The 27,077-nt window shown below is 43.9% G+C and overlaps 1 protein-coding gene across 1 annotated transcript; it reads right to left on the bottom strand.

The window, feature by feature from the left end:
* Positions 1-303: 303 nt before the first annotated feature.
* Dync1li2 (dynein cytoplasmic 1 light intermediate chain 2) lies at positions 304-27,049 on the bottom strand. The gene is made up of 13 exons (XM_021655342.2): positions 26,696-27,049; positions 26,475-26,548; positions 24,517-24,633; positions 20,465-20,695; positions 13,582-13,751; positions 12,574-12,667; positions 11,294-11,429; positions 9,198-9,309; positions 8,692-8,751; positions 7,312-7,353; positions 6,848-6,965; positions 6,026-6,142; positions 304-3,299 (listed from the first exon to the last, which is right to left on the bottom strand). The coding sequence occupies exons 1-13, from the start codon at positions 26,800-26,802 to the stop codon at positions 3,199-3,201; spliced, it is 1,479 nt and encodes a 492-aa protein (XP_021511017.1). The 5' UTR covers positions 26,803-27,049; the 3' UTR covers positions 304-3,198.
* Between the last annotated feature and the right edge of the window lie 28 nt (positions 27,050-27,077).

Genomic DNA, 27,077 nt, shown 5'->3' with positions numbered 1-27,077 from the left:
ACTGAGACATTTCTTCAGCCCCCAACTTCTGATTATTTCAAGTAAGAGGTGCATATTAAAAAAAAAAGTTTACCTTACTGTGTATGTTTTTGTGGTGGCTGGAGGATAACTTCAAGGAGTTGGTCCTCTCCTTCCACCATGGGCATTGAACTCAAGTGTCAAGCTTCATCGCAGCTTAGCAGCACTGAGCTAACTCACCTGCCCAAGGTCCACATCCTTAGCTGCACGGCCACATACCCCACATGATCAGCGAGTAATGGACACCTTGTAGGATGATTTATCAAAAACAGTCACCAAAACCTGTTAGCCGTCTGGGTTCACGTTTATTGAAGCCAGTAATTAGACATCATTTCCCCCAGCACTAGAAAGCAAGGTTCCACATGACTGCATACTGCACCCAGTAGAGCCACCCCCTAAACTGAGGCTAGTGAGAGAGCATCTGCAGTCCTAGTTTTACGTTAAAAACACCAATGAACTCAGCAGAGAGACGACAGTGAGCTTTCACTTATAGCATCGACATTGTTAAGGTCATGATGTACAGAGCAGTCACTTTCAACTTCATCAAGTTAGAAAACAGTCTCTTCAGTTTAAATACTGGTTTTAAAATGCCAAGGGGGGGAAAAAAGGTACAGATGGGCACGGTAGCACTCTAAACCCAGAACTTGGGAGGCAAAGGCAGGTGGATCTCTGGAGGCCAACATGGTCTATAGAGTGAGTTCCAGGACATCCAGGGCAACACAAAGAAAACCCGGTATTAAAAAAAAAAAAAAAGTGCAAATAAAATAAAAAATAATCTAGCAGCATATATGTTGGATTTTTACGAAAGACCAATTCCCAGCCCTCACTAAGCTATAACTTTTAGGTTGGGCTTACTTAAAATTATCCATTTAGAGGCAAACAGAGGTAATCACTACAATGTGTATAAATAGTCATAAAAGTCTTTTATAGTCTACCGTACAAGTGTATTCTGCAAGTAAAATTAATTTTACTTTAGAAAGTAAAGGCTGTTTATTATTTGGCCTTTGGTTCCAATGCTTGAGAATCCTAAAATAACAAAAATTACCTCATCTCCTCAAACCCAAAAGAACCCTGAAGCTCCCCAAAGCTGGAAGACTTTGGCAACTACTGATGGTGTGGTAACACGCATCAGTTTCCTCTGAAATTAGGAGCATCCAGGTGTCAAAGGAATAACTGTCTCCAAGAAACCTTCACCAGACCAGTCCTCAGCACTTCAGTGGTTGGTTTTAGCACATCTGACATCAACACAAAAAGTGCTTAACCATTCAAATGCCGTATTTTAAAATTTGCATCAAAATTTAAACATCCCACTATTAGGTATGTATCTTTCCAAGAATTCCTTGTTTCTGAGGTCACTCATTCTGCCCTGGCTGCTAGAGATTAAGTGACCTTCCCTTTAGCGTGGCCACATGGCATCTACAGGTCACTACCTCCCAACTCCAGTCAGTTAACTGTCATCACCTAGACAACCTGGCAATTTGAAGCCACAATGCATGTTTAAAAAAACAAAAACAAAAACAAACCCCAAAATAACAACAAAAGAACTGAATTAAAAAAGGAAAAAAAAAATATATTTCAACAGTAAAACCGGCACAAGAAACATCTTTTTGTTGTTAGAGAGGCAATAAGCACTCAGCTTTCTCCTTAACAGTGTTCAGACCTTTACATAGCAACTCCAGACAGTCAAGGAGCCTCATCATCTAACTAGATGTTAACTTAGGCCCAGGACTACATTAGTGGTTAGTCGAATCTGGTATGTATGTAAAGTAATAACATTAGGGACACAATGCCGAGACACAATACAACAAACATTCATATAAAAAAAGTAAACTCCATGGAAGTGAACTGTGGTTTTTCCCCTTGGTTTGGACAACAAACATTTTATACATTAAAGTCATGGTAGTGTTTGCATTTATATGTGCGGTGTTACATAGAAAACTCAAAGTGCTATTTTCGATCCATAGAAGTCATTCTCATGATGGTGGTGTGACATGATGATGTCCATGAATATGGCCCTAAATGGAAGACACATAAACTCTCACTTCCATAAGAAAAGAAGTGCTACACTTTATGAAAACACAAGGCTACCACTTCCATTTTTGATGTAAAGCACTCACTTGTCAGTCTGACAGCAATGATCAAAAAAGAACCTTTCTGTATCAGTGAAGGTTATCACAGACTCTAAGGCAGGAATTGGCACAAGCCAGTTAACCACAATAACATTACTTCTCCCAAACCTTCTATAGCACATTGCCAATATGGTAAAATGAGAGATCAATCACGCATTTTCTATTAGTTGGCCAGCCTGTGGTAGTTAAAAATAGTTAAAAAAACAAAACAAAACAAAACAAAGCAGAAGCTACTTAAAATATATTCTTTTCTATCTGCTGACTTTGAACACAACCCACAGCAGCTGCCTGCCCCAGGTGACATAAACACAGAGCCCAGCATCTCTGGAAGGACAAAAGCACATGGCCTTCACGTGGGTCCTCCGCAGTTACCATCTTCACCACTGCTGAGTCAGCTCCACCTTACTCAGGCACTCCACACGAAACACGTTTCTCCTAAGATGCCTTCAGAACAAGCTCAGTTCCCATTATGGTTAGTGCTTAGTTTGAGAAGGCTTCTAATTGTTAGGTCTTACACAATGCTATTTGATGTCTACCATGCATGTACTTACTAACGCCGCTTGCTTTTCCTCCACTTCCCTCAACGCTTAGCTTCTCCACCAGCACCTCTCTCATCCCTCCTGAACCTTCCTCTTTCCTCGACGTTCTTCTACTTAATCTGCTTCCCAAGAACAAGTGATTTGTCAACACACAACTGGTCAAACTAACCACCATCTGATCAATGACTTCCTAGTCTCCTCTGCTTCACCCTGATAGCAAGAGGGCCTCCGTTCTCCACTCTACAAGAAGCCCAGCTGTGGCTGCTTCCCACAGGAGAACTGCAGCCCAAGAGCCCAAGGGACATCCCTAACAAGGGGCCTGACACGTAACCTGCCTAAAGGTGCGTTTCACACTCGGACAAGCCAATGAATTATATATATATTTTTTTTTAAAGTTCATCTCCCCTACCCCAAAAAACTGATAGCATGTGCCATATCAGAAAAATCCTGGTCTTATCAGATGAATATACATAGTTATTTGGTCATTTGACATATGCACTTCTAAAGGAGGGTCAGGCTTCATTTTCTGTTGAAGAGTTTGTAACCATGGAGTCTGGCTTTCGAGTCATTCTATCCAGTTCTTCCTGAACGTTTGACAACACAGTCTTTTGTCCTTAAAAAAAAAAATGAACAAGAGAGAGAGAGAGAGAGAGAGAGAGAGAGAGAGCATAAAGTAGCAATGTGAGAAAAGTTTTTGTTTTTTTAAAGAAGAGTTTCTTTGCATAGCCCTGGCTGTCCTGGAATTCCCTCCATAAGCCAGATGAGCCTCAAACTCAGAAACCCACCTGCCTCTGCCTCCCAATTACTAGAATTAAAGGTATGTACCACTACCACCCAGCTCAAGAAAAGATTTTTAAAAAGAAGCATTGAAAGTCATACAGTCAAGTCCAGTGGTGGTGGCTCACTCCTTTAATCCCAGCACTCAGGAGGCAGAGGCAGGGGCATCTCTGAGTTCGAGGCCAGTCTGGTCTACTGAGCTAGTTTCAGGACAGCCAGGGCTACACAGAGAAACCCCTTCTTGAAAACCTAAAAATAAATAAAATAAAACTATACAGAGTACAGATTTCAGCTATCATTCCTAGTGACAGCATTTTTAAAAACAAAATGTTTTAAAAACAAAACAAAAAAACAAAAAAAGAAAAGCCTTTTCACCAAGGATAATGAATCAGACCCTAACCTAGTTAATGCCAGTGTCACAGGTCTGTTCTTCCTTCCTTTATTCAGCTGCCTTCTAGGCAAGAGGTGGGTATGCCTTTGTGCCAAACTCAAGGGACCTTTCTGAAAATCTTCATCCCCCAGCCCTAACCCCTGTGTACTTTCTCCACCATCTCCTCAGAGGCCACCAACTGAGTTTCAGGCATGTAGTAAACTACATTCTTTCCAAGAAGGGCATTCAGGTTTTATTTCTAACTACAACACCTCAGACTGAGTAATGGGTTGCTGATACAGCTTTGGCAAAGTATTTGCATTAATGCAGGGTTTGATTCCTAAAACAAAACACATAAACACCCTAGCCATAAAGTCATTTAATTAAGTTTAAACTGGTGCACATGGAAAAACATGTTTTACAAAGAGATGGAGGCCATGCAGTTCACTGTGCACAATGCTGGTGCTCCTATTTCCTGCTATCAAATGCTTTGTGGGGCCTAGATAATGACCCCTATTTCTGGTAAGGGACAAACACTAGGCCAAAGTATAGGCCCAGATCAAATTCTTCGATCTCTAGGAACTCCTAGTTGTTGGAGGCCCAGACTACCCTAGGAAAAATCAATTATTCTGGAAAAATCAATTAGAGAAAACACTGTATTACTATTCGCCTAATATGTCTAACATCTGGAGTGCTGTATTGCCTGCAAAAGGTTCAAGGCCAGACAGTGAGTCTGAGGCCACCATAGGCTTGTCTCTGAATATACAAAGGCCGGCCGGCCTAAAACATACTCTATTGCTGCCTAGCATTCATCAACTCCTGGGTTTGATCCCTGGCCCCACAAAAAGAAAATAAATGTACTCTAGCTTAAGGAAGTATGTGATTTCCCAAGGACTTGACAATTTTGTTTCAGAAACCTTCAAGACTAGCTTGCCTTACCAGCCTAAGTGGAAGGTCAGATGGCTGGGCTACTACAGAGGGTTCTGCAGGGAGTCACTGCAGGCTCACAGGCTCTGTCTCCCTGTAAGATCAGGAGCAGTGAAGCAATAAAACTTTACCTCTCAGACTTACTTATTTTATTTTATGTATATGAGTATTATGTCTGCCTGCATGTCCATGCATTAACTGCATGCCTGGTGCCCAAGGAGGTCAGAAGAGGGTGTCAGATCCCTGGAATTGGAGTTACGAATGGTTGTGAGCTATGTGGGTGTTGAGAACCTGGGTCCTCTGTAAGAATGGCAAGTGGCTGGATGGCGGCAGAATATGCCTTTAATCCTAGTACTGGGAAGGCAGAGACAGGCAGATCTCTGTGAGTTCAAGGCCAGCCTGGTCTACGGCTATTTCCAGGACAGCCAGGGCTACCTGGAAAAACCTTGTCTCAAAAACAAACAAACAAACAAACAAACAAACAAGCAAATAACAAAAAACCCAAAACAAAATGACAAGTGATCTTAGCTACTGAGCCACCTCTCCTGCCCCAAGCAAATAAGAACTCTTAAAGTAGCACATAAAATTAAAATTAAATAAATGTCAAGCCAGATGTGGTTGCACACACCTATAATCCCAGCACTTGGGAAGGTAGAGGCAGGTGGGATCCCTGTGAGTTCAAGGCCATCCTGGTCTACAAAGTGAGTTCAGGAGAGCCAAGGCTACAAAGAGAAACCCTGACTCAAAAACAAAACAAAACAAATGTCAATAGCATACCCCATAATAACCTTCAATGGAAAGAGCTACCAGATCAAGGTCACAGGCACAAGTTAGACCTTATACAAATTTTTCTTTTTTTAAACATTTTTTAAAAGATTTATTTATTTATTATTTATACAGTGTTCTGCCTGCATGTGTGCATGTACACCAGGGCACCAGAGCTCATTATAGATGGTTATGAGCCACCATGTGGTTGCTGGGAATTGAACTCAGGACCTTTGGAAGAACAGCCAGTGCTCTTAACCTCTGAGCCACCTCTCCAGCCCTTATACAGATTTTTTAATGGCTGGAATATATACCAAATCACATCTTAAATGTAAATGTGCCAAGGAACTCTGCAAGGCCATAAGGAAGCCAGCACGAGGCATAGTTCTGCTCCAAACTGGTCAGAACAATGAAGATGTGCAGGCAGGTGAAGGCAACCACTGCTGTCTGTACCCCCATTTGTTATTAAGGGACCGAAAGCTCTGAATGCCCCTCTGTACCTGACTTCTTAGCTGTGCTCTGCACTCCACCAGCACTAGGACTTCCAGGAGAGCCTGTTTTTTTACTCAGCAGACTATTGAAGAAGCTGGCCAATACCCCTTCACTTGCTGCATTATCTAAGGGAACACAAAGAAAAGCAACAGAACATCATTCAAACAGAAAAATTAGTTCTTAGCTTGAAATTAAGCATCTATGGCCATCATCTTCCTAGCTCGCTAACCAAATTCACCGTGGTCACTGTGAGCTGAGGCTAACTGGATGGTGATAAGATTACCAATGGAAACATGTTTACATTCCCCACCTCTGAGGGTCACAGAAAAATCTTTGTTTTTGTCATTTCTGTGTCCTTGGCATGGTGCTTTTCAGTTTTATAAGCCTGTAAGACTCACAGCCTGTTATGAAAAGCTCACATCCAAAGTAGAAGATGCTCACTGAACATTAAGGAACTTACAAAATTTTGTTCTGATGGCTTACTGTTACCAATATCTTTGCGTATCAGTAAGCACTGAGATAACACCTTGATGCAGCCTGGTAAGAACAAAAGGAAAGATATAGCCAATACATAAAGAGTAGTAGTACAAACTTAAGGAATAAAACGACAAATTTGAGATTCACATTGTGTAGTGACATCCTAACCTGTGTCTTTCCCAAAGGCACCTGAAGGTTCTGCGGTCTTATACAATGCCAGGGGCATATGGTTAACCCTTGCTGGAAAAACAACAGCCTCGCTTTCCTGAATTTCCACCTGACAGCCATAACCACTGTTGTAGCGTGCCCTGTGGGCCTAGGACTAAAGTCTTTCCCCAAGACGGCATACATACTTTTGATATTTGGATCTGGCTTCTTTACTGATGTTCCTGGGGAGGCGCTTGGGACACTAGCTGGTCCACCCCGGCCCTGCGTCCTTGGAGAACCAGAGGGTCCTCTGGCAGGGGATTCCTAAATCCAAAACAAGGCCATATCACAGAGGTATAAGAAATATCCAAGAACACACAATTCAAAATCAACATGTTCCTGCATGTCTGAGGTACTGTGGTGGTTTGCTCCCAGCTCAGTCCTTTTGTATGCCTTAGTCTCTTGAGCAAAGAACTAATAGCTTACTGATTCCCAGTGTGGTCTTTCATCAAACATTTCTGAGATTCTATTGTACTTCTGGTTGTGGGCCTTTAGGGAGACCAATTTACTTTAAAATATAAAAGCCCCCCCCCTCTTACAAATAACGGGGTAAAGCCAGAAGGCACCCATGACACTGGGCCATGACCCTCTGTTTGGTTAAGGTACTCACGGAGGTTCTTGTGGGCGTGGCAGGCTGCTTGGCAAGGAGTGACTGCAAAGAGAGGGACAAACTGGCCATTAACCAAGGCCTGTAATATGAACTGAAGTCTGGAAAAAGGGTTAACTCTATGACTCTACTATAGGGCGCCAATAAAGAGTCATGTTTTACACTATAAATGCAAAATAACCTAAATCTAGCATTTGGTATATGAAGACGCCCTCATAACCAGTTTTGAAGCTAAGGAAATAAGCAGGCCATAGAAAAGGAAAAGATTGGGGAAAAAACTGCCAAGAACTAACAGGACCCGGCCAAAATCTTAGGAGATGGTGACATGTCTAGCAACAATTTGGATCAAAGAGAAATGTTAAGACTGGTTTTATGTTCAAAACTATTATCTTAGGGGGAATCAGGGTAGAATGGGAAGTTGAGGGTAAATAAAAACATACTGTATGTATGAATTTCTTTTAAGAAGTAATAAAATACTATATTAGAATGGTTAGTCTGGGCTGAGGATGGAACACAGTTGGCAGAGTATTTACCTAGCATGCGGAAAGCTGAATTAGATTCCCAGCAGTGCATTAAAAAAAAAAAATTACAGGCATGGCAACACATGCCTGTAATCCCAGCACTTGAGAGTTAAAGGCAAGGAGATTAGAAATTCAATGCCAACCTGGATATATGAGAACTTGTGTTTTAAAAACACAAACCAAAACCAAAATTCAGAAAACAAAAAAGCTAACAGCTTGGGAAAATTACTTGCCTCACCTACAAAATGTATACTACCTGTATGCATGCATGCATGCATGCATCCACCCACCCACCCACCCACCCACCCACCCACCCACCCACCCACCCACCCACCCATCCATCCATCCATCCATCCATCCATCCATCCATCCATCCATCCATCTATCTATCTATCTATCTATCTATCTATCTATCTATCTATCATCTCAAGACAGTTTCTGTGTGTAACAGCCCTGGATGTCTTGGAACTCATTCTGTAGACCAGGCTAGCCTCAAACTCACAGAGATCTACCTGCCTCTGCCTCCCAAATGCTGGGATTAAAAGCGTGTACCAGCACCTTCCAACACTTGCTTTTATACAGTGTGGGGAAAAAAAACGGAAGCCAGGTCATTTGGTAAATTGCCAATTCAAGAAGGCAAAACATCTTTTCACATTAAAACAGACTAAGCCCATCCCTGCAGGATAGTGTGCAATGTAAGCAGGCATCTAGAGGCAGGTGCCCCAATCCCTCCCCAATAGGAAAAGAAGGGAATGAGGAGACCTTGTCTTAACTTCCATGCCTCTGCAAGTTCTCCAACACACACAGCCCCAAATCCTCCTCCAGAATGGCATTCCATGCAAGAGAAGGCCATTTCTCCTACCTGCTGTTTCATCAGGAACACCTGCTCGTCCTCTGCTGCCAACTCTTTGTCATGAACCAGCTGTGAAATGACACGTTTGTGACCACAAGCAACACCAACTCTCAAATGACTGTCAAAATTCACACTACAAGCATCTTAGTCTGGGCGTCCACATGGATTTATGGGAATCCTTCTTGAGACTGTAGTTACATTTTTCTAACCAGGCACAAACCCTCTCCCCAGAACTAGCCATGGTATGCAGCCACTTCATGTTTTTAAGTCTGGCAGGTCCTAAACCTCCCAGACCATGGTGTTCAAGCAGGAGATTCCACAGGGAGGGGATCTGGCAAAAATAATTCAGAAGTGCTGGTAGCACTGTTGAGACATTATAGGAAATATGACCACAGCTGACATGGCCATACCATCACTCACACTTCATACTGTGAGCATTTCTGTCACACCGGATCTCATTTTTTGTGACTTAAGAACACCTACATAAGGCCTTCAAAGGGACTGACTAAAAGTACCTTTCTCACAGGAGGCTTTACAATAAAATCTTCATATGCATCTTCTGGCTTCACGGTTGTAAAATTTTCATGCAAAATAGCTATTTTCTTCTCATTGTCCCAGCCTGCAGGTCTAAAGGCAAAGAGGCACACATTAGTTTGCTTTGCCTGAGACTGCCTTCCCACATATATCTGAAACACATTTCAGGCTATAAGATACTCCTGGGTGAGGTCCTTTCCTACAACCTAGAGGTGTTGTTAGTATCTTGTAGCTTTGGATGCATAAGCAAAAATGTACAGCAGGCATATCCTATCAGATCAATGTGACAGACACAATCCCGCTCCAGCAACTCAGGGATGCTAGGTCTAACAAGCCCATGTGAGACACTGCCTCATTGGAAGGGCACAGCAGGACCCTGCTTAGACCAACAATGCACAAAGAAGAGAGGTCTAGAGAAGACCTTTAATCCTGGGCTTGGCTCTCCTCTTGCATCCTGTCCCTCTTGAGGACACTTCTTTATAACAATTACCTCATACACAGTTCATTAATGTGCTGGCATAGAAGATGTGCCTTGAAAGCTAAGGGGGAAGCTATGGCCTATATCCACCCTGTCACCCCCATGCCCCCCAACACCATAAGAGACACAAGGAGGCCCTAAGTTCCTATGTGGGTGTTGCACAGCTCAATACCACAAGGCAGGAAGAAATGAGATTCGATCAGGGTTCCCACTTTATACTCTTAATGGTAGCAAGCACACACTGTCCTACATGACATACTTCTGAACTCAAGAAGCTCTAGATTAAAAAAAAAAAAAAGAAGAAAGAAAAAGAAAAAAGACAACTGACTGTTCTCACAACCCTCTCATTCGACCAATTCCAAGTCATCAGGCATATTACCAAGAGGTACCTATCCCAAACAGTCTTGCTGACTTGACTAATTCCTACACAGGCAACCTTCAACACACATAAATAGTAAAATGGGCTGGACACAGCTGAGATACTATGACCTGTGATAGCCACAAGATGTGTCTCCATTCCACACTAGCCCTAAATCCAACCAGAACCCCTGCTTCTCAGGACCATGTAATTAAGAACTACACAATTACAAAAGCACACTACTCGTTGAGTTTCTGCTTTAGTGCCTGTCTGACTGTTCTGGGTGATTCTTTAGGTTGTGAACAGTCTGAGTAAGACCCTCTTCAAACATTCAAGAGGTAACCTGTTTAGTTTCCCAGAAGCACTCGGCTCTTGTACTTCTGGCCTTTCACAGATGCCTTTGGCCCTATCCTGCTGGTCTGCCCGAGATGGAGAACTCATCTTCCAGCAGCCCAACCTTCCGGTCCCCACTCCACTAGCCCACTGCTGCCCTCCTCCTCTTCAGCACATGTCTGTTTCTGTGCTCTAACAGGTATATCTCGTGTCTTCAGCAGAGAACCTGGGTGCTGGGGAGGTGCTGTGTAAAGCTTGCTGAATGGACGAATGTAACTGTCAAGCCCAGAGCCTCTCAGAGCTGGACGTCAATCTACTACTATAAGACCACAGCACCATCCCATGTGTATACAGCAATATGATTCTCAACAGAATTCTCAACAGAGAGAGAAGACACCAACCCAGGAAAACAGGCTCACTAAGTCTCTGGCAAGATGACCAATCCCAGAGGTTGGAAAATGCAAATGACAGGAAGTACTAAGCAGAGCTAAAGCCCACACTGACGGGGATGACAAGGATATTTAACTGAGAAGTTTGCAGTCACCCCCTCAGAGGCAGCCACCAGATAGATGCTTTACATAAGCCACTGAGAACCCCAAACTGAAATCTCTATATTCCAATTCTCTCCACAGCCAATGCTTCACCAGAGCCGACAGTTAAGTGTACAAAATGGCTTGCTTACATTGGGACAGCGTTCTTTCAATGAAGGAATGCAGATTCTGACCGAAGTACCCTAAGCCAGATGAGTCGATCAAAGGAGAGAGGGAAAGCTGCACCTGTCTACCCTCTGTCCCAGAGCACCCAGACCAAGCGGTCTTCAGACAGAAGTGCTGCACTGAAAAGGCACATGAGCAGTGAATATACTATACAGAGAAGGGTTTAAACTCCACCACCTCCAAAGAACTCACATAAAAACTGCGTCCTTTTCCACAACTAAGGCGGGTATGGAAAAGTGGAAGCCATATGTTTTATGAACAATGTATTTATACAGCAAGTCAAGGTTTTTCTCTTCCTTCACTGAGGTGTAAATCAGGGCAGCTCCATCTATTCAATCTGCTTAAGGAAAACCAATTCATTGAGAGATAAAAAGCAATTACACTTGAGCATAACCTTTCAAGTATCAGGTGAACTGTTGTTTATCCACATACAAACTACAAAGCATGCAAGATTTAAAAACTATAAAGGAACAGGAGTGGAGAAGCCTCGATAAATGAATACTCAAAGCACGCTGAAGCTGTAGTAGGACAAGGCTATTTTTCTTTCTTAACATTTGGACTACTGTCCATTCCTGAGGCTGCTTCCTACGAAGCAAAATCAGCAGAACAGGGCCCTCAGCGTACAGAGGCAGACAGGTTACTTCCCAGGCAGGGGCTCACAGGGATGAGGTCATCATCAAGCACACCTTCAGAGACAGGTGCCAAAAGTCTCAAAGGAAGCGCCTGTCACCCATACTGCAAGGTGTGGAACTAAGATACCAACTACTGCTGGATTTAAAAAGAAGACTGAAAAAGCCACTGACACGACATCTTTTTCCTGAGTAGCACAGAACCAGTAAGATATTGGTAATTATAACTCTCTAAGTAAGAGCAAAGTTTAGTAAGATTTCTAGGTACAATCAATGTATTGGCTAATATAATGGTCACACATCAGTTTCTCAATATGAAAGCCTATGAAGAGTAGAGCCTTAAAAAAAAGGAAAAACTAAGATGGGAATGGTAGCACATGCTTATAACCCAGGCACAAGATCACAAGCTGCAGGCCAGCCTGGATGACACAGTAAAACAAAACAAAACCCACAGTAATACTTAACAAAGTGACCAAAGATTACCTAAATCAGTATGTATGAAATTCCGCAATCCATAGCAAAAATACAAAATAGAAAGATTACAATTTTTTTTCCCAATGGCAAAAAACTACTCTGTGAGACAGGCAAGGTGGCTTTGTGATTGAGTGAAGGTGCTTGCTGCAAGCCTGACAACCTAAATTTGACCAGAAACCCACATGATGGAAGGAGAAAACTGATTCCAAGTTTTCCTCTGACCTCTACACTCATGTGCCCCACCCCCAAATAATTAAGTGTAATGAAGAAGAAAGAAAACCAGGACTACTGTGTGTTCAGGAGGGGATCGGAAGGCACCCCCTTGGGAGGCAAGCCTGTGCTCTGGGCCCGAGAGCTTCCCAAGGATACACTGCAGGCAGAATCTCCGTAGGTGTGACTGGATGAAGTCGAAGTGCTCGTCCCTGTAATCGTGCTCCTTCTCCAGTATGCTCACAGCATCACACTGCAGGAGACACAACCAAGAGGAGTGTGAGCTCTCTGCTTTTCTGCCTGCTGAAGACGGGAACAGGAATTTCTTCAGATGTAGAGAATTTCTAAAGAAAGACCTCAAAAGGGTCCAGGTATTGGGTAAAAGGAACAAGAGAATTAGTTTTCTTTCCTCCAGGGCCTCAGTTCACACACAAAGTACAGAAGCAATAGGGCCTAATCACCTCATAACTGTTTTCAACATCAAATGAGGTTCCATTGGGAGAGAGGCCCCTTCACTGCTGTGCACTGCACTTTCACAGGTCTCTATCTCAAGAACAGCATGAAACCGGCAAAACCTGCAGCTGGGCAACAAGGTGGCTTTTACTAGAAATAAAGTACTTTCGAAATCCAAAATATTTTTAAAGCTACTTTCCCTTCTCTTATATAAGAGACATACTTTCTCTAAAATTAACCTTAACTTCTTTCTTTTTTTTTTGTTCTTTTTTCTGAGACAGGGTTTCTCTGTGTAGCCTTAGCTGTACTGGACTCACTTTGTAGACCAAGCTGCCCTCGAACAGAGATCCGCCTGCCTCTGCCTAAGTTGGGATTAAAGGCGTGTGCCATATACCTGGCTTAAGCTTAATTTCTATTTCTACTTCATTCTCTTTTCACCATCAGTTTGGACCAGATGAATGGGAGCCTTAAGAAAATCACTTTTACTTGAGTTTGCCCATGAAGTCAACAGGGCTTTCTGAATTAAGTGATGTCAAGTTTTGCAGCAGCATGACATGACAGTATGTTCTACCCTGACACATTCCATGTACCTTAACGAATCCCAAATAAGCCGGATTCTCCCATGAGTAGAAACTTCGTCAAAGCTTCTGAAACTTTCAGATGGTGACTGCTCCCTGGCCCAAACCAGGCAAGCTCACAACTCCCTGGACGCACCTTTGTGCACACCACCAGCACTGGGATCCCCAGGTTATGAGTCAGCACACTGTCACCCAGAGGGAGGGCAACACTGTCTTCGTCTGAGCCGGAGGTCAGAGGCCCTCTTCTCTGTGGTGAACCTTGACAACCTTCTTCAGGCTCAATATAATCTTGAAAATCTTTCATAACTACAGGGGAAAAAGAGAAAAATTACATGGATATACATAAAAATACACCTTGGGTTTAGAAAATTAAGAAAAAAAAAAGGGAGTAATAAATATAAAACAAAAACATCTGTGCACGGCAGGGGCTGCAGCTTTAGTTCAGGGACTATACAAAACAGCAGTCCTCACATCGACCAAGCTGTGAAGTGCAACAGCAGCAGGCCACCCTGACATCTTTAAATTCATGCAAGTCCTAAAGGCTTTTAAAGTTCTGTTCTTAGGTATAGGACTGTGGCGGCTCAAACTTGAGGTTTTTCCACGTGCCAGGCAAGCAGTCTATCACGGAGCCCCAGCCCAAGTTTTTAAAGTTCTTAAGTTCGCACTAGTTCCTAATACAAAAACCACCAAAAGTAAAACAAAACAAAGAACGCCACACTCGCCAGTAATTCTTTCCTATATCCTACTTTTTTCACAGTACCAGAGAGCCGCACCATTACTTCATTCTAGGTGACCATGAGAAATCACAGTAACACAACTTGTCATGGTCTTCATTAGAAAGGCTTATAAATGCCTACACTCTGAATTCCAGAAGAGCATGCCGCCTCCATACAGTAGAGGCAAGCAAAGGCCACGTGACTGCCCAGCACCAGCCACAGTCCATCCTTGTCTTCAAGGGACTTGACTTACACATACAGTGTGCAGAGCCTATCTGTGCCTAATACAACAGTAGCAACACATCTGTGTCTTGGCACATGCATTTGTTATCTTGATTATGGGAGCCTGAGGGAGCTAAAGCAATGGCTAAGGTAACTGATCTGGCAGAGGACTCAGCTTCCATTCTAACTCCCATGTAGAAACTCACAACCATCTGTAAGTCCAGTTTCAGGGAATCCAATACCCCCTTCTGTCCTCTGTGAGCACTAGGCATGGATGCAGTACACATACAAATGTGCAAGTAGGGCACTTATAAAACAAATAATCTTTACAAAAAGAAAACGAGCTCTTAGGTAGAGTTGTCAAGAGCTGTATTAATGCCAAGTGAACATGAGGCCGGCAGACCAGAACGTGTGCATGAGCACTTCAAGGTTCGAATGATGGGTTTTGTCTTGTATTTAAAGAGTCTTACCATGTATCCCTGGCTGGCCTGGAACTCAGCATGAACTTGCAGTCATTACCCCGCCCCTCCCCCTGCTCCTGAGTGTTAGGATCACAGCTGTAAGCCACTATACCTAGATTTTCACATGATGGGTAAAGCCCCTCCAGGCTTTTTTTAAGGAACCAATAGATAGTTCTATTTTACTAATAAACACAACAGGACTAAAGAAGGCTTAAGGCCTTTTATTATACTTTAAAAACCATGCAACATAAATATTATTAAAAGTATTGGAAGGAAAGGGCAGATGACTGGAGATATGAGTTAATGGTTAAGAGTACCAACTGCTCTTCTGGAGGATCCAGGTTTGAAGCCCAGCACCCACACAACACAACTGTCTGTAACTCTAGTTCCAAAGGATCTGACCCTCTTCTGGTCTCCATGGGCACCACACACATATGGTGCACAGACATACATGGAAGCAGCAGAACACCCACACACACAAATCAATCAATCAACCTGTCAATCAAGAAAAAGATGCATATTCTTCTCTACACCCACAGAACAGGTTTCAAACAGACTTCAAACACAGAGAGATTCAGTTTATTATTGTATGTGCTTCTAAAATGACCGAGGAGTTCTCATGCTATACCAGGTAAACTAAAAGCTAACCAACTGTGATGGTTTGGATATGCAGGTCCCCAAAAGATTCATGTGTTCAAGGTTCCCAGCTGGTGGTACTTTTGAGAGGTGACTAGATTGAGAAGGCATTAATTTTATTAATGGATTAATTAATGCATAAATTCCCAGCTGAACGAGCCATTGGGGGTAGATTCATAAAAAAAGTAGGTTACTAAGGGTGTGCCTCTAAAGGATACACTGTGGCTTGCTGTCATTTTCCCCTCTCCTTGCCCCACATCCCCTGCCATGTGTGTGTATTCTTATGTGGTCTAGGTTGGCCTCAAACTCACTATGTAGCTGAGGATGCCCTTGAACTTCTGATCGTCCTGCCTCTACCTCCCTAGTGCTGGGATCACAAGCACGAGCTACCATGCCCAGTTTACGCAGAGCTGAACCTAGGGCTTCATACATGCTCTCTCCTCTATCAACTGAGCTACATCCTCAGCCCTCTTTTTCTTTCTGTTCCCCATCCACCAACAGGTGAGCGACTCTTCTCCACCAAAGCAACAGAGTGAGCCACCAGTACATGCAACCTCTGAAATCATGGCTAGATAAACCCTTGTGTATGTGTGTGCATACAAGTCCTTGAGAGTGGAGCCAAAGTCAGTGTCTTAATTACTGGGTGTCTTAATTGCTCTTCACCTTATTCTTTGAGATGGGGTCTCTCACTGAATCTGGCCTTCAGTTTAGCTTGACTGGCTGGCCTCAGGACCTTCCTGTCTCCTCCCCAGAGCTAGGATTAGAGTTGTGTGCTGCCACACCTAGCTCTCACATGGGTACTGAGGACTGAACTCCGGTGCTCATGCTTTACAGACTCAGAAACCTCTCTACCCCTTCCTTTGTTCCTTCAAGTATTCTCCCACAAAGGCTGAGACTGACACATGCACTAAGCACACTCCTGAAACTTCAGTCAACATAAAGAAATCTACCAAGGTAATCTCCACTCCAGGTTGTACATAACCAGAAAATTTGATGTTAAAGGAGCTTAAAGGAATTAAAGATTCCTTTACTAGTCAAATCAAGGAAATATGCAGTGGATAACTGTATGGGTGAGATCTAATTGCTCAAGAACACATTTGTCCAGGGCTTCCCCAAAAGGGAGCAGGGCAGAGGCAGGAGCAAGACACAGGTGAGCTAAACTACAAGGGGAAGGAAGGTGGGTGAAATAGCCAGATCACCTATTCTAGGAGCCTTCCAGCTGTGTTGTGCATACGCCACATGTCAAAGTAGCTTTAAGTCCTGAGGAAAACTAATTACTCTAAATCAGTGTTTCTCAGTGCTTTGACCCTTTAATACATCTCTTGCTACAGTGACCCTCAACCATAAAATTATTTTTGTTACTTCATAACTGTAATTTTGCAGTTATGAATCATAATGGAAATATTTGATATCCAGGATATCTGACATGCAATCTCTGTGAAAGGGCCAGTCAACTCTTAAAGGGGTCAAGACCTACAGGATGGTCTCTGTAAGTTCCACACTAGCCCAATCTACACAGTGAATCCCAGGAGAGCCAGAACTACACAGAGACTGTACATTAAAAAATAAATAAACAAATCACCTAGAAGACACACCTCTGGGTGTGCCTGCAAGGGTGTTTCCATAATGGTTTATGGTTTATTTATGCCAGCCTACAATTCCTGCTCCTAGACTAAAATTTAAAAAAGAGACAGTCAGCTAGATACTAGTATTTTCATCTGCTTCCTGACTGCAAATGTACTGAGACTAACAACAGCCTTAAGTCCCTGCTCCCATGCTTTCCTTAAACAGCCAAACTCTCCCAAACAGCCAAAACCAAACCAAACCAAACCAAACCAAACCAAACCAAACCAAACCAAACCAAACCAAACCAAACCAAACCAAACCAAACCAAACCAAAAAGTCCTTCACACTGTCTTTGTCCAGGTGTTGCTGCAACAAGGATAACTGGTATACCATATGTATGAACAAGCGCCACCTTCTGGCAGCTGTAGGAGTTGCTTTCCCCCTGCCAGCTCCTGCTCACAGCGGCTGATCACTAAGCAGTTCCACATCAGAGAGGCTGGAACGGAAGGAGCCTGGATTGTAAAGTAGTGCTCACTTGCTGAAAGCAATGCTAAAGGGGCTGGAGAAGTGCTCAGGGGCTAAGAGCATGTCTACTCCTACAAGGGACCAAGTTCACTTTCAGCCTAACAACCTCCTGTTAACTCCAGCTCCAGGATGACCTGACACCTCCACCAGCACATGCATTCACAGGCCCCCACAAATAAAAATAAAATAAATCTTAATAAGAAAATAGCAAAGGGTCTAATTAATCCGGAAGGCAGTGGTCCTCTGAGCAAGAATCTGAACAACTAACCACTTCCCTGAAAGTAAGCTAACAAAGGTACTCTTTCAACACGAGGCACAAAGGCACAGCTACCATTCCAAACATTCATGGACCAGGGACAGTGAAAACAGAGACCCTCACAGACATGGTTCAGCAATTGCCAGATACTCTCCAGTGTTCTCTCCTCTCCCCCCTAATCCAACCGAACTCTAGTGCTCAGAACACACAGCCACACAGAATAAAGACATTTTCTGGACTGGCAAGCAGGGTCAGCAGGTAAAAGTTCTCACTGTGAAACACTGAGCTCAACCTGTGGTACCTGCAGCTGAAGGAGAGAATCTTCTGACATCTATGCTGCACATGGCAGTGCAAGTGCACACACTCTTTAAAAAAACAAACAAACAAAAAGATTCCATTCTCATCCTCTTTAAAAGAGAGCAGGCATGTGAACCTTAGCACTTCCTTTCTCCATGTTGCTGGAACACAGACATATTGCTAAAGTTCTAGTGTCAAGGGGGAACAAACCACACCCTGGAAATGACAACGTGGTAAGCAGAGAGGAGCCAGGGCTCTTGAGCTGTCTTCCCAGGCTGCTGCTACTTGCAAACTGCCTGCTCTAGATTTTATTTCCAGGAGAAAGAAACCTCAGTCCTGTTTAAGCCAATCTTCTCTCATATGTCGTTGGATCTAATCTTTGGTGATACAGACACCAATAACAAAGACCATAAAATTAATTCAGTGTCTCTTCAACAAACTCCCAAGAACAGGAAAGACTTCCTGTCTGCTGTACCCCCAGCACTTACCCCTAGAACACCATTTGACACTAATCACTTTCCTTGTCTGAGAAAGACAAGGTACCCTCAGCTGATGTGTCTTCTATTTTAGTAAGTCTCTGTAAGGTTAGCAACCCAAGAAAACGAGTTCACAGAACTGGCATCTGTGACACATGAGCTCAGCAGTCTGGGCGGGAGGCTGTATGCAGGGTCTAGAAACAGCTCTCCAGCCTCAGAGCCACTTTATGGAGTTGTCTTTAGCATCTCTGTTTTGTAAGAGAGGGGGGCATTATGTAAAGGTCAGGGGCTGAAGAGATGAGCTGAACTGCATGACAACCACAACACCCGCATGTGGATGAACCAGGAAGCACACAGGCAACAAAGGAAGAAGTAAGGTGTGAATGTTTAGATAATGACGGACAGGGGCACCAAGAAGTGTGTGACTGGAAAATATACAGTAGGAAATTCAATCTGAAAAGCTCTATCAAAATTTCATAACTTTAGGGCCAGTGAGTGTGCAGATACTATGTGCCATGCTCTGGAGCCCTCATCAATTCACCAAAGGGAGTGATGTCACCCCATGGCACTAAGCCAGGGCAGCCAAGCTTGCACTAGCCAAGACGCTGCGGCTGCCGGTTCCACTCCCTGCCCCTCCCATTTCCCTGGCAAAGGGACAGAAGCTGATGTAACTGCACAGAAGCAAAGGAAGGAAAAACAAGCTTCTGAACCACATTTGAAAACCCACCAAACTTCCTGTAATTTGAAAGTTCTTTGTTCTCAGAAGGATTCATGTCTTTAACCCTAAAGTAACTTTTATTGTATTTTAATGACCCCTCCTCCCACAAAAACAATCTCCCTACTCCTGAATGTAATCATCTTTGCTAGAATCCTAAACAAACTAGTCAGAAATGAAGGATTTCTCTTCTTTGGGGTTTTTATTAAACCTGTCAACAAGAGCAGACATAGGATCTCCATGGGATTCCAGAAACATGTGCTTGGGGTTTATTTAAAAAAAAAAAAAAGTCCCCAAAGACTCTGTCCCTAGTTGGTGGCATTACTGAGGTATAACTGGATGGAAAAGGCATGAAGCTCTCAGTGAATTTCTACTCACGTGCTCCCGACTGAACAGATCTTAGAAGGGGGACCTACCTGAAGGAGCAGGCACTTCAGGCACGCCTTTGAAGGCTATCCTTTCCCTTCTCTACCCATCTTTGCCTCCCTTCTGCAGTGATGGATGGCCTCATCACAGGTGCAAAAACAGCCACGTGACCATAGACTGAGACCTCTGAAACCATAAGCCACAACAAAGGACATCTTCCTACCAATAAACAAGCTCTCTCTCAAAAAAACAAAACAAAACAAAACAAAACAAAAAAAAACAACTCTATGTAGTTGTGTCTGTCCTGGAACCTGCTATGTAGATCAGGCTGGCCTAGAACTCACAGAGATCCACCTGCCTCTGCCTCCCAGTATACACTGGGATTAAAGGCGTGCACCACCACATCAGGCTAAGTGTTTAATTTTAAATGTATTTATTTATTTATTTGTTTGTTTATGTTTGTGTGTGCATGCACTTGAGTGCCTGACTATATGTACACTATATGTATGCTGGTGACTAGATCTCCTGGAAATGAGAATTACAGATACTTGTGAGCCTCCTTATAAGGGTAACTGGGAACTGAACCTGGGTCCTCTGCAAAAGCAGTAAGAACTCTTAACTACTGAGCCACCTTTCCAGCCCTTCAAATTATTCTTGATAACTGAATGTCAATAACTGAAAGAAGTATTTCAAAACAAAAGCAAACTCTATGCCGAGTAAACCCTCATGGCTAAAAAAGAAAATGGCTCCAATAATCCAAAGAGACTAGTGAATTTTACTCACATTTCCGCTCCAGATTCCTCATTTCCTCTGGTGGAATCTTCATTTTGTCGATATGCTCACGTAAAACACTAGCCCACTTCTGGAGAGATTCCATTACAGTCCAAGGTCTAGACATGTCTGCAACAAAAATGACCAGGGTCTCCGGCAAAGATTCAGCCGAAACTGCAAATTTTAGCAGGCCTTTGTGGTAGAGGTCTCCGTCTAAAATCCACACGTTGCAACGTGTGTGATCTGGGGAGAGAAATGAAGCGACATTATCACCCCACAGTGACTATCTGTATAGCTATGAGAACAGCATTAGGAAGGGAATGAATTCACACAGAAATCCTAGCCCAGCAGAGCCAAATACCCAGCGGCCAGCAAATTGGCCTAGTATAGAATGAACTGCCTAGGCTTTTAAAAGTTTAGATTACCACAACAGGACAATGCTATAACTAAATAAGATTTCCACAAACTCTAAGGAGCAGAGTGAAAGTAATTAGCTTTCAGTAACAACCAAAGGATACAAACATTTATTGATGGACTGTCCCTCAGTCTAAATAATCTACTGTCCTAAGATAGCAGAAATCTGTGAGCTGGTGAACAAGCTGACTACACACACCCTTTTGTGTATGTCACACTAAGCAACTATGGTCATTCTGTTAGGATATCTTTTAGGTATACTTATAGAAGTATTTACAAATGAAATGTTATTAATGTCTGAAAATAATCCAAGTGGACTAAAGGGAAATCTTAAGATATAGCTGAAATAAAATATACCAGTAACTGGTAACTGACAATTCAACTATAGAGACAATTCTCTAAATTAATAGGATATTTTTAGAAAATTTCGAACATATTCCTTGAAAAAAATTTTTTTTATAGAAGTACCTTAAGAAAGGGAATGCCTAACTTCTAAACATAATTTCATTAACTTCTTTTCCAACAAATACTTTTAAAAATCTACCTTCCTTGTTGATATAACCAATTTATTAAGATCTATAAAAATGCACTTTGACAAATCTGAGCATAAGAGTTGTACTTCCAACCTATTTAAAAACTTTGAGATTTAGTTTGATTACTTTTTAATGATATAAATATACAGATGTGTGTGTACAGAAGAGCAGGTGCTCTTAGGGACTAGAGCTTGGAGCTCCTGGAGCTGAAGTTATAAACACTGTGAGCCCCTGACATGGTGCCAAGATGGGACCTCTGGAAGAGCAGCAAGTGATCCATCTCTCCAGCTCCTACTTAAAATGTTTTATAAGATTTAGTCAGTTACATATGCTCCTTAGAGTAGGAGCAGAGGGACAGTCGAAGGACCCCTGTAGAGGGTCAGGTCTTTCCTTCCATCACGTTGGTCTCAGGGATCAAACTTGGGCATTCTCGGCAGCAAGTGACTTTACCTGCTGAGCTACCTCACTGGCCCCCAAACTCCAACATATTTTAGTGTTTTGTTTGGGCCTGTGAATTGACTCCAAACATACTCTGTACTCAAAGTCTGAGGTTTATGTGCCTACCCATCAGCAAGCTTAGGTTCTTTCTTCAGCTTTTCTTGCCAGTGTCATAACTCCCCCACGTGTGGGGATCACACATCCATGCAGCATTAGACAGATGATCTAACTGTGAGACAGTGGTCCTTTGACATGCAATGTCCTGCTACAACCTAGATACAATCAGAGACTGTTTTCTTTAGCAGATGATTGCCTGTGAAATGTGAACTTACAACCCAGTCATACCCCACAATTAAAAAGACAAGGGCTCAGAGATGTATAATTAACCTCAGGTAAGGGCAACTCTTCCATCAAACAAGGACTCCTAAGTAAGCAGCCGAAAGAAAAAAGTCCTGTAAACACAAAGGAAAAAGCTTTCATAGTAACCTGAAAGGAATCTGAACTTGATGTTAGCATAAACTTCAACTCAAAGACAAGTAAATGCAGTTACTGGGACACACTGTCCTGACACGTGCCTCAGTCTTGGAAACACCCGAGGATAAAGAGATTCAGAGCATCTACGCCCCAGTCTGCCCTTTTACAAGGACATGGAAGCTTTCAACTTGTCTCTAGGGCTCTTCTCACATTCCCACACTCTGTCCACCTGTAAAATGTGCTATCATCCTCTTCCTCATGTGAGAAAATAGAAGTGTTGTTAAGTTAGTAGCCAGAAGCCACATAACTGCTGAACACAGGAGTGGCATTCTGAACCAGTTCTGTCTGGCTCCCAAGCCCAAGGACTTCCCACAAAACCCATGGTGGCCTGCAGAGGCAGGAAGCAAAAGCTGCAAACACGCAAGGTCCTCTAGGCTTGGCTTAGCAGCCTTAATCATACAGTAACAGATTCTACTGGGCCTAGACAGACATTCAGCGCGTATTTTTCTGACAGAAAACAGAGGCCTAGATACCAGGCCTACTTTCTGCCTTCTTTTCAGGATCTTTAAGGAATGTTCAAAAAGACAAAGTCAAGGGAAGAGGGATAAAATCCCTGGAGATTTAAGTTAGCACACGGAGGTGTCAGGACTTGAGGAAGAACCCTTATCCATGTCCTTTACTGAACAGCTCTTACAGATAACAGAACTGTAGTGCTAGACAGGCTTTTGGTTTATCTTCTTCAATTTAGCAATAAGGAAGTAGGAGAACTGATAAAATCACTCTAACATAATGATTACTAGTACTTAAATGGATAAAGGCAAACATAAAAAATGAGAGTTAACCAATACATTTCATCTTTAGACTACAAACTTTCCAACAGGACAAAAAGACCTACCAATAACTATTCCACAGTCACTAAGAAGGCTGAACATAAAACCTGAACAATTATAATGGAGTCATTACAGAGCAGCTGTAACCAGCAAGAACTGGTCCATTTGCCTCAAAACTTTAAGACTGTCATAGTGGTACCTAATCCTCTTGTTTATCACACGCTTGTGAGTATCGTAAGGACTGTGCAGGTAGAAACCATTACTTTACTCTATTTTAGCAATGAGGAACTAAAGGGATTATACTTCTGATGCTCTGGATCTTTCACCAGAAGAAACACAGGCTATTGGCATCTCAAAATTCAGACTCAGAACGCTCTTCTGTGAAAAGACTCTCAACTGGTACTGAGTCACACTGATTTCCGACTTTCCGCTAGATCCAAGCAGAGCAACAACATGCCGCACAGAAAACGCCAAGGCTTTAAAAAGAAAACCGGGAACAAGAACCCCTGTTACTGCTGCTTTGTGAAAGCAAAACTTTTAATTTCAGTACCTCAACATTCAGGCTAACACAGAAGTCCTTAACACTCTCAGTTCTCATTTTTGCAAACATGCACTACAGATCAAGCGTGGAGCTTGGAGAGATGGCCACATGGGTGAAGAGTACTTGCTGCACATGGATAAGGACAGGAGTTCCTATCTCCAGCACTACTGAAACAAGCCATACAATCCTGTAACCCAGTGCTGTGGGGGTGGAGGAAGAAAGATTGCTGGGGCTTGAAGGCACCTAGCCTAGCTCCAGGTTTAATTAGAGACCTTGTCTCAAATGAGTTAGGGGAGGAGTGATAGCACAGGAAACCTTATATCTCCCTCTGGCCTCAGAGAGCATTCTTGGGCAGGAGAGGGGTATCCGCACACACCACACACACACACACACTGACACAGAAATAAAAATTAAAAAGCAAGTAAAAATAGGGCTTGCCAGGTACTCCTTTAATCCCAGTGTACACTCTGATCATTAGAATTTAAACGGATAAAGGTAAACATGAAGAATAAAAACTCATCAATACACTTCATATTTAGACTACAGAACAAAAGACCTAGACAGTGATAGTATTGACAAGGCTGAACAAATAAAACCTGAAAAAATTATAAAGGAGTCATTACAGAGTAGAATTCAAGGCCAGCCAGGGCCACATGATGAGAGCCTGTTTCAAAACAAAACAAAAAACCAAACTAAGCAAACAAACAAACAAGATGAATAAAATGCAAATGACACACATTTTACCTTTGGTCCTAACAGAAAGCTGAGAGTGCCTGACATGTAAGAGTCAGAGTCCTGCATGTTACCTTTACGACGGAGTACTGTGTCACTCACCATCGCGGTCTTCATCGTGAATGCTGAGGTAAAGATACTCTAAGCCTCTTCCTTTTTTGCCGTGCTCTGCTCCTTGTAGTTTGGTCATGAGAGTTGTTTTACCAGAACCATCTTCACCTACAAATGACATTTGCAAGAAGACAAAAGCATACTGTGCATCATTCTAGGCAAAGATGGCCAGTCGTAACATCAACACAATAAAGAACAACTGGGAATCTCAAGGCAGCCTGCTGCTAGGGTCTCATCCGCTCTCAAGACCGAAGCAGAACTGCTCTAAGAGCGACTGGGTTGGCCAAGGCAGCCACCCCAAGATCCCCAATGACCTTCTATTGCAATTCTCTTCACTCCACAAGGGAAGAAAAGAGGCAAATCCACCAGCTCTACCTACAACTTCTAAGACAGACACCCAGGGAAGGGAAATGTGGGGCTAGTTTCTTATGAAATAAATCTTTGCCACAGTAAAAGTAAAAGCAAGAACTCTTCAAAACACAGCTAACCCCAAATGTCTAGAAACACTGAAATAAAAACCTGATTCTGCCTCATAATTATGAGACTTATGATATTATTTACATATCTTTGATTTAAAAAAACAACTTCACAAGCACCCTAAAGGCTTGGAAACGAGAGGGAAATAATTACTGACCTAAGCAAAACTCCTAAGTACAGTCTCAGTACCAAGAGCTTGCTCACCTGCCTCAGACTACCTACACCAGCACCCTCCCCCACAGGGTGAACTAGGACCATCATCACCCAACATCACTGGGCATCCTTGGACTCAGTAACATGGAACTAGAGAACATAAGAAATGAAAGGCAGCCCACAGAGGTCCTTTCTCCTCCACAAAGCCTCACCTTTTTAATGCTGGCCACAATCCGTCTGGACCATGGTGAGCGCTTGTCAGCCTGATTTCAGCACCTGCTCATTCCGATCTACCTGGCACTCCAAAGCCTGAGTTATTTCCCTAATGCACATATCTGGCTATAACCTACCACAGTGGCCGTCCCTGTGGTTTCCTGCACAGGGAAACCACAGTGCAGTTATTTCCATGAAGTTTGGGGAAGGGAAGATAAAAATGTGTGAAGATCAGGAGTCTTCAGGAAAGAGGATTAATTCATCAGTCCTTTATGATCTGATCTCAACTTACCCTCTAATGCAAACAAACAAACAAAAATATTTAACAGTGTCCAAATTCTTCACCCTCTTGATATGGCTATGTGCTTGTATCTAGACATTTACCCTGCACAACACCCGACTCCACAAGTTCTCTTTCAACACATCGAAGCTGTGTGATGCGCCCACAACAGTCTGCTCTTGACAGCAATGATGCAGTGCAACCGCGCACACATCTGCCTCTGCTAGAGTGGGATTCTTTCTGAGTGTTAAGTCTGTGCTGTCCCACTGCTCAGCCCTCAGCGCCAACCCCACAACAGCGTTGCAGGTAATGCACATAATCCTTTTCATTTGTATGAGACATCTGAAGCTAGAGAGGTTCAATGACTGACTTGGCAACCTAGCAGTGAGGGCAGGAGTAACGCAAGAAAGTTCCTGGGGCTGAATCCGAGGTCTGCTACCTTTAGGCAGTCCCTTAATACTTTCTGCTGAACTGCTCATGAGGACTGGAGAAAGGCTTCGTCCATCGCCTCAGTTCCCAGCCCAGACCACCTAGTTCCCCCACTTTCTCCACCCAGCCTGCACATCCTTTTTTGGCTAAGCGATGAACGGTGTCTAGGCTGAAGGCTCAGCCAAATGATTGAAGGAATGTGCCATAAGCCCATGCCACACCACAGGCCTCCAAACGGAGCTGCACTCTAGGGGCTCAGTAGAGACGTGTGCCCAGAGTCCAGCGAGCCTTCCCCGGCGAGTGACAAGCAGGTGGCAAGGGTGGAGAGGGCTGGAACCAGTGGGAGGGGCGCCGCCCGGCCCACCCCAGCGCCCCAGGGCAGTACCCGGCTGCTCACCGAACACCAGAATGTTCTTGCCGGACGGCAGCTTGGATCTGGCGCGGGTGGACACTTCGCTCAAGATTGAAGACCTGCGGCGACAATGACAAGAGTGGTGAGCGCGGGACCGCCCTGGACCGCTCGGCCTGCCACTGCCCGTCAATGTCTGCCCACGGTGTTGCCCTCTCCGGCCCGCTCCCCGGCCGGCCGCACCATCCGCGGCTCGGTACGCTCCTCACCATAGACTCTGGCCTTCCTCCTCCTCACTGGCCAGGTCTCCGGCGGCCGCCACCGCGGGCCCATTGGGGCCCAGCAGCAGCTTCTTCTCCACCCCCACCGGCGCCATCTTGCCAACTGCAGCCACAAAGAGGGCCCTCCCCCGGGCCCGCCGAGGACCCGCAAGGACCCCGAGCTGGCCGAGCCGCCCGCCCGCAACGTCGCAGAAGCTCCGCTTTCCAGCGCGTCCCCGCGGGCCGGCGATGTCCGCGTGCGCCTGCCGGTCGCGGGAGCGCCGCAGCCGTGGACGTGGCTGGCTCAGGCAGCGAACCGGACAGCCTCACGCGGGAGGTGGAGCCGCGGGCGCCGCCCGACCGAGGGCTCGCTGGCGACCCCTGCAGGCGC

This window comes from Meriones unguiculatus, chromosome 10 (assembly GCF_030254825.1).
Source record: "Meriones unguiculatus strain TT.TT164.6M chromosome 10, Bangor_MerUng_6.1, whole genome shotgun sequence".
Taxonomy (NCBI): domain Eukaryota; kingdom Metazoa; phylum Chordata; class Mammalia; order Rodentia; family Muridae; genus Meriones; species Meriones unguiculatus.
The sequence above is the reverse complement of the archived record's forward strand: the minus strand, read 5'-3'. Positions and strand labels throughout refer to the sequence as shown.

What these genes read in the sequence shown, in the direction of transcription:
- Dync1li2 (XM_021655342.2), bottom strand. Translation starts at nt 26,802, where the DNA reads ATGGCGCCGGTGGGGGTGGAGAAGAAGCTGCTGCTGGGCCCCAATGGG. An exon ending in GAGGAAGGCCAGAGTCTATG is followed by an intron (nt 26,549 to 26,695) that starts GTGAGGAGCGTA and finishes TTGTCGCCGCAG; the next exon opens with GTCTTCAATCTTGAGCGAAG. An exon ending in GAGCACAGCTAAGAAGTCAG is followed by an intron (nt 3,300 to 6,025) that starts GTACAGAGGGGC and finishes TTTTTTTTTAAG; the next exon opens with GACAAAAGACTGTGTTGTCA.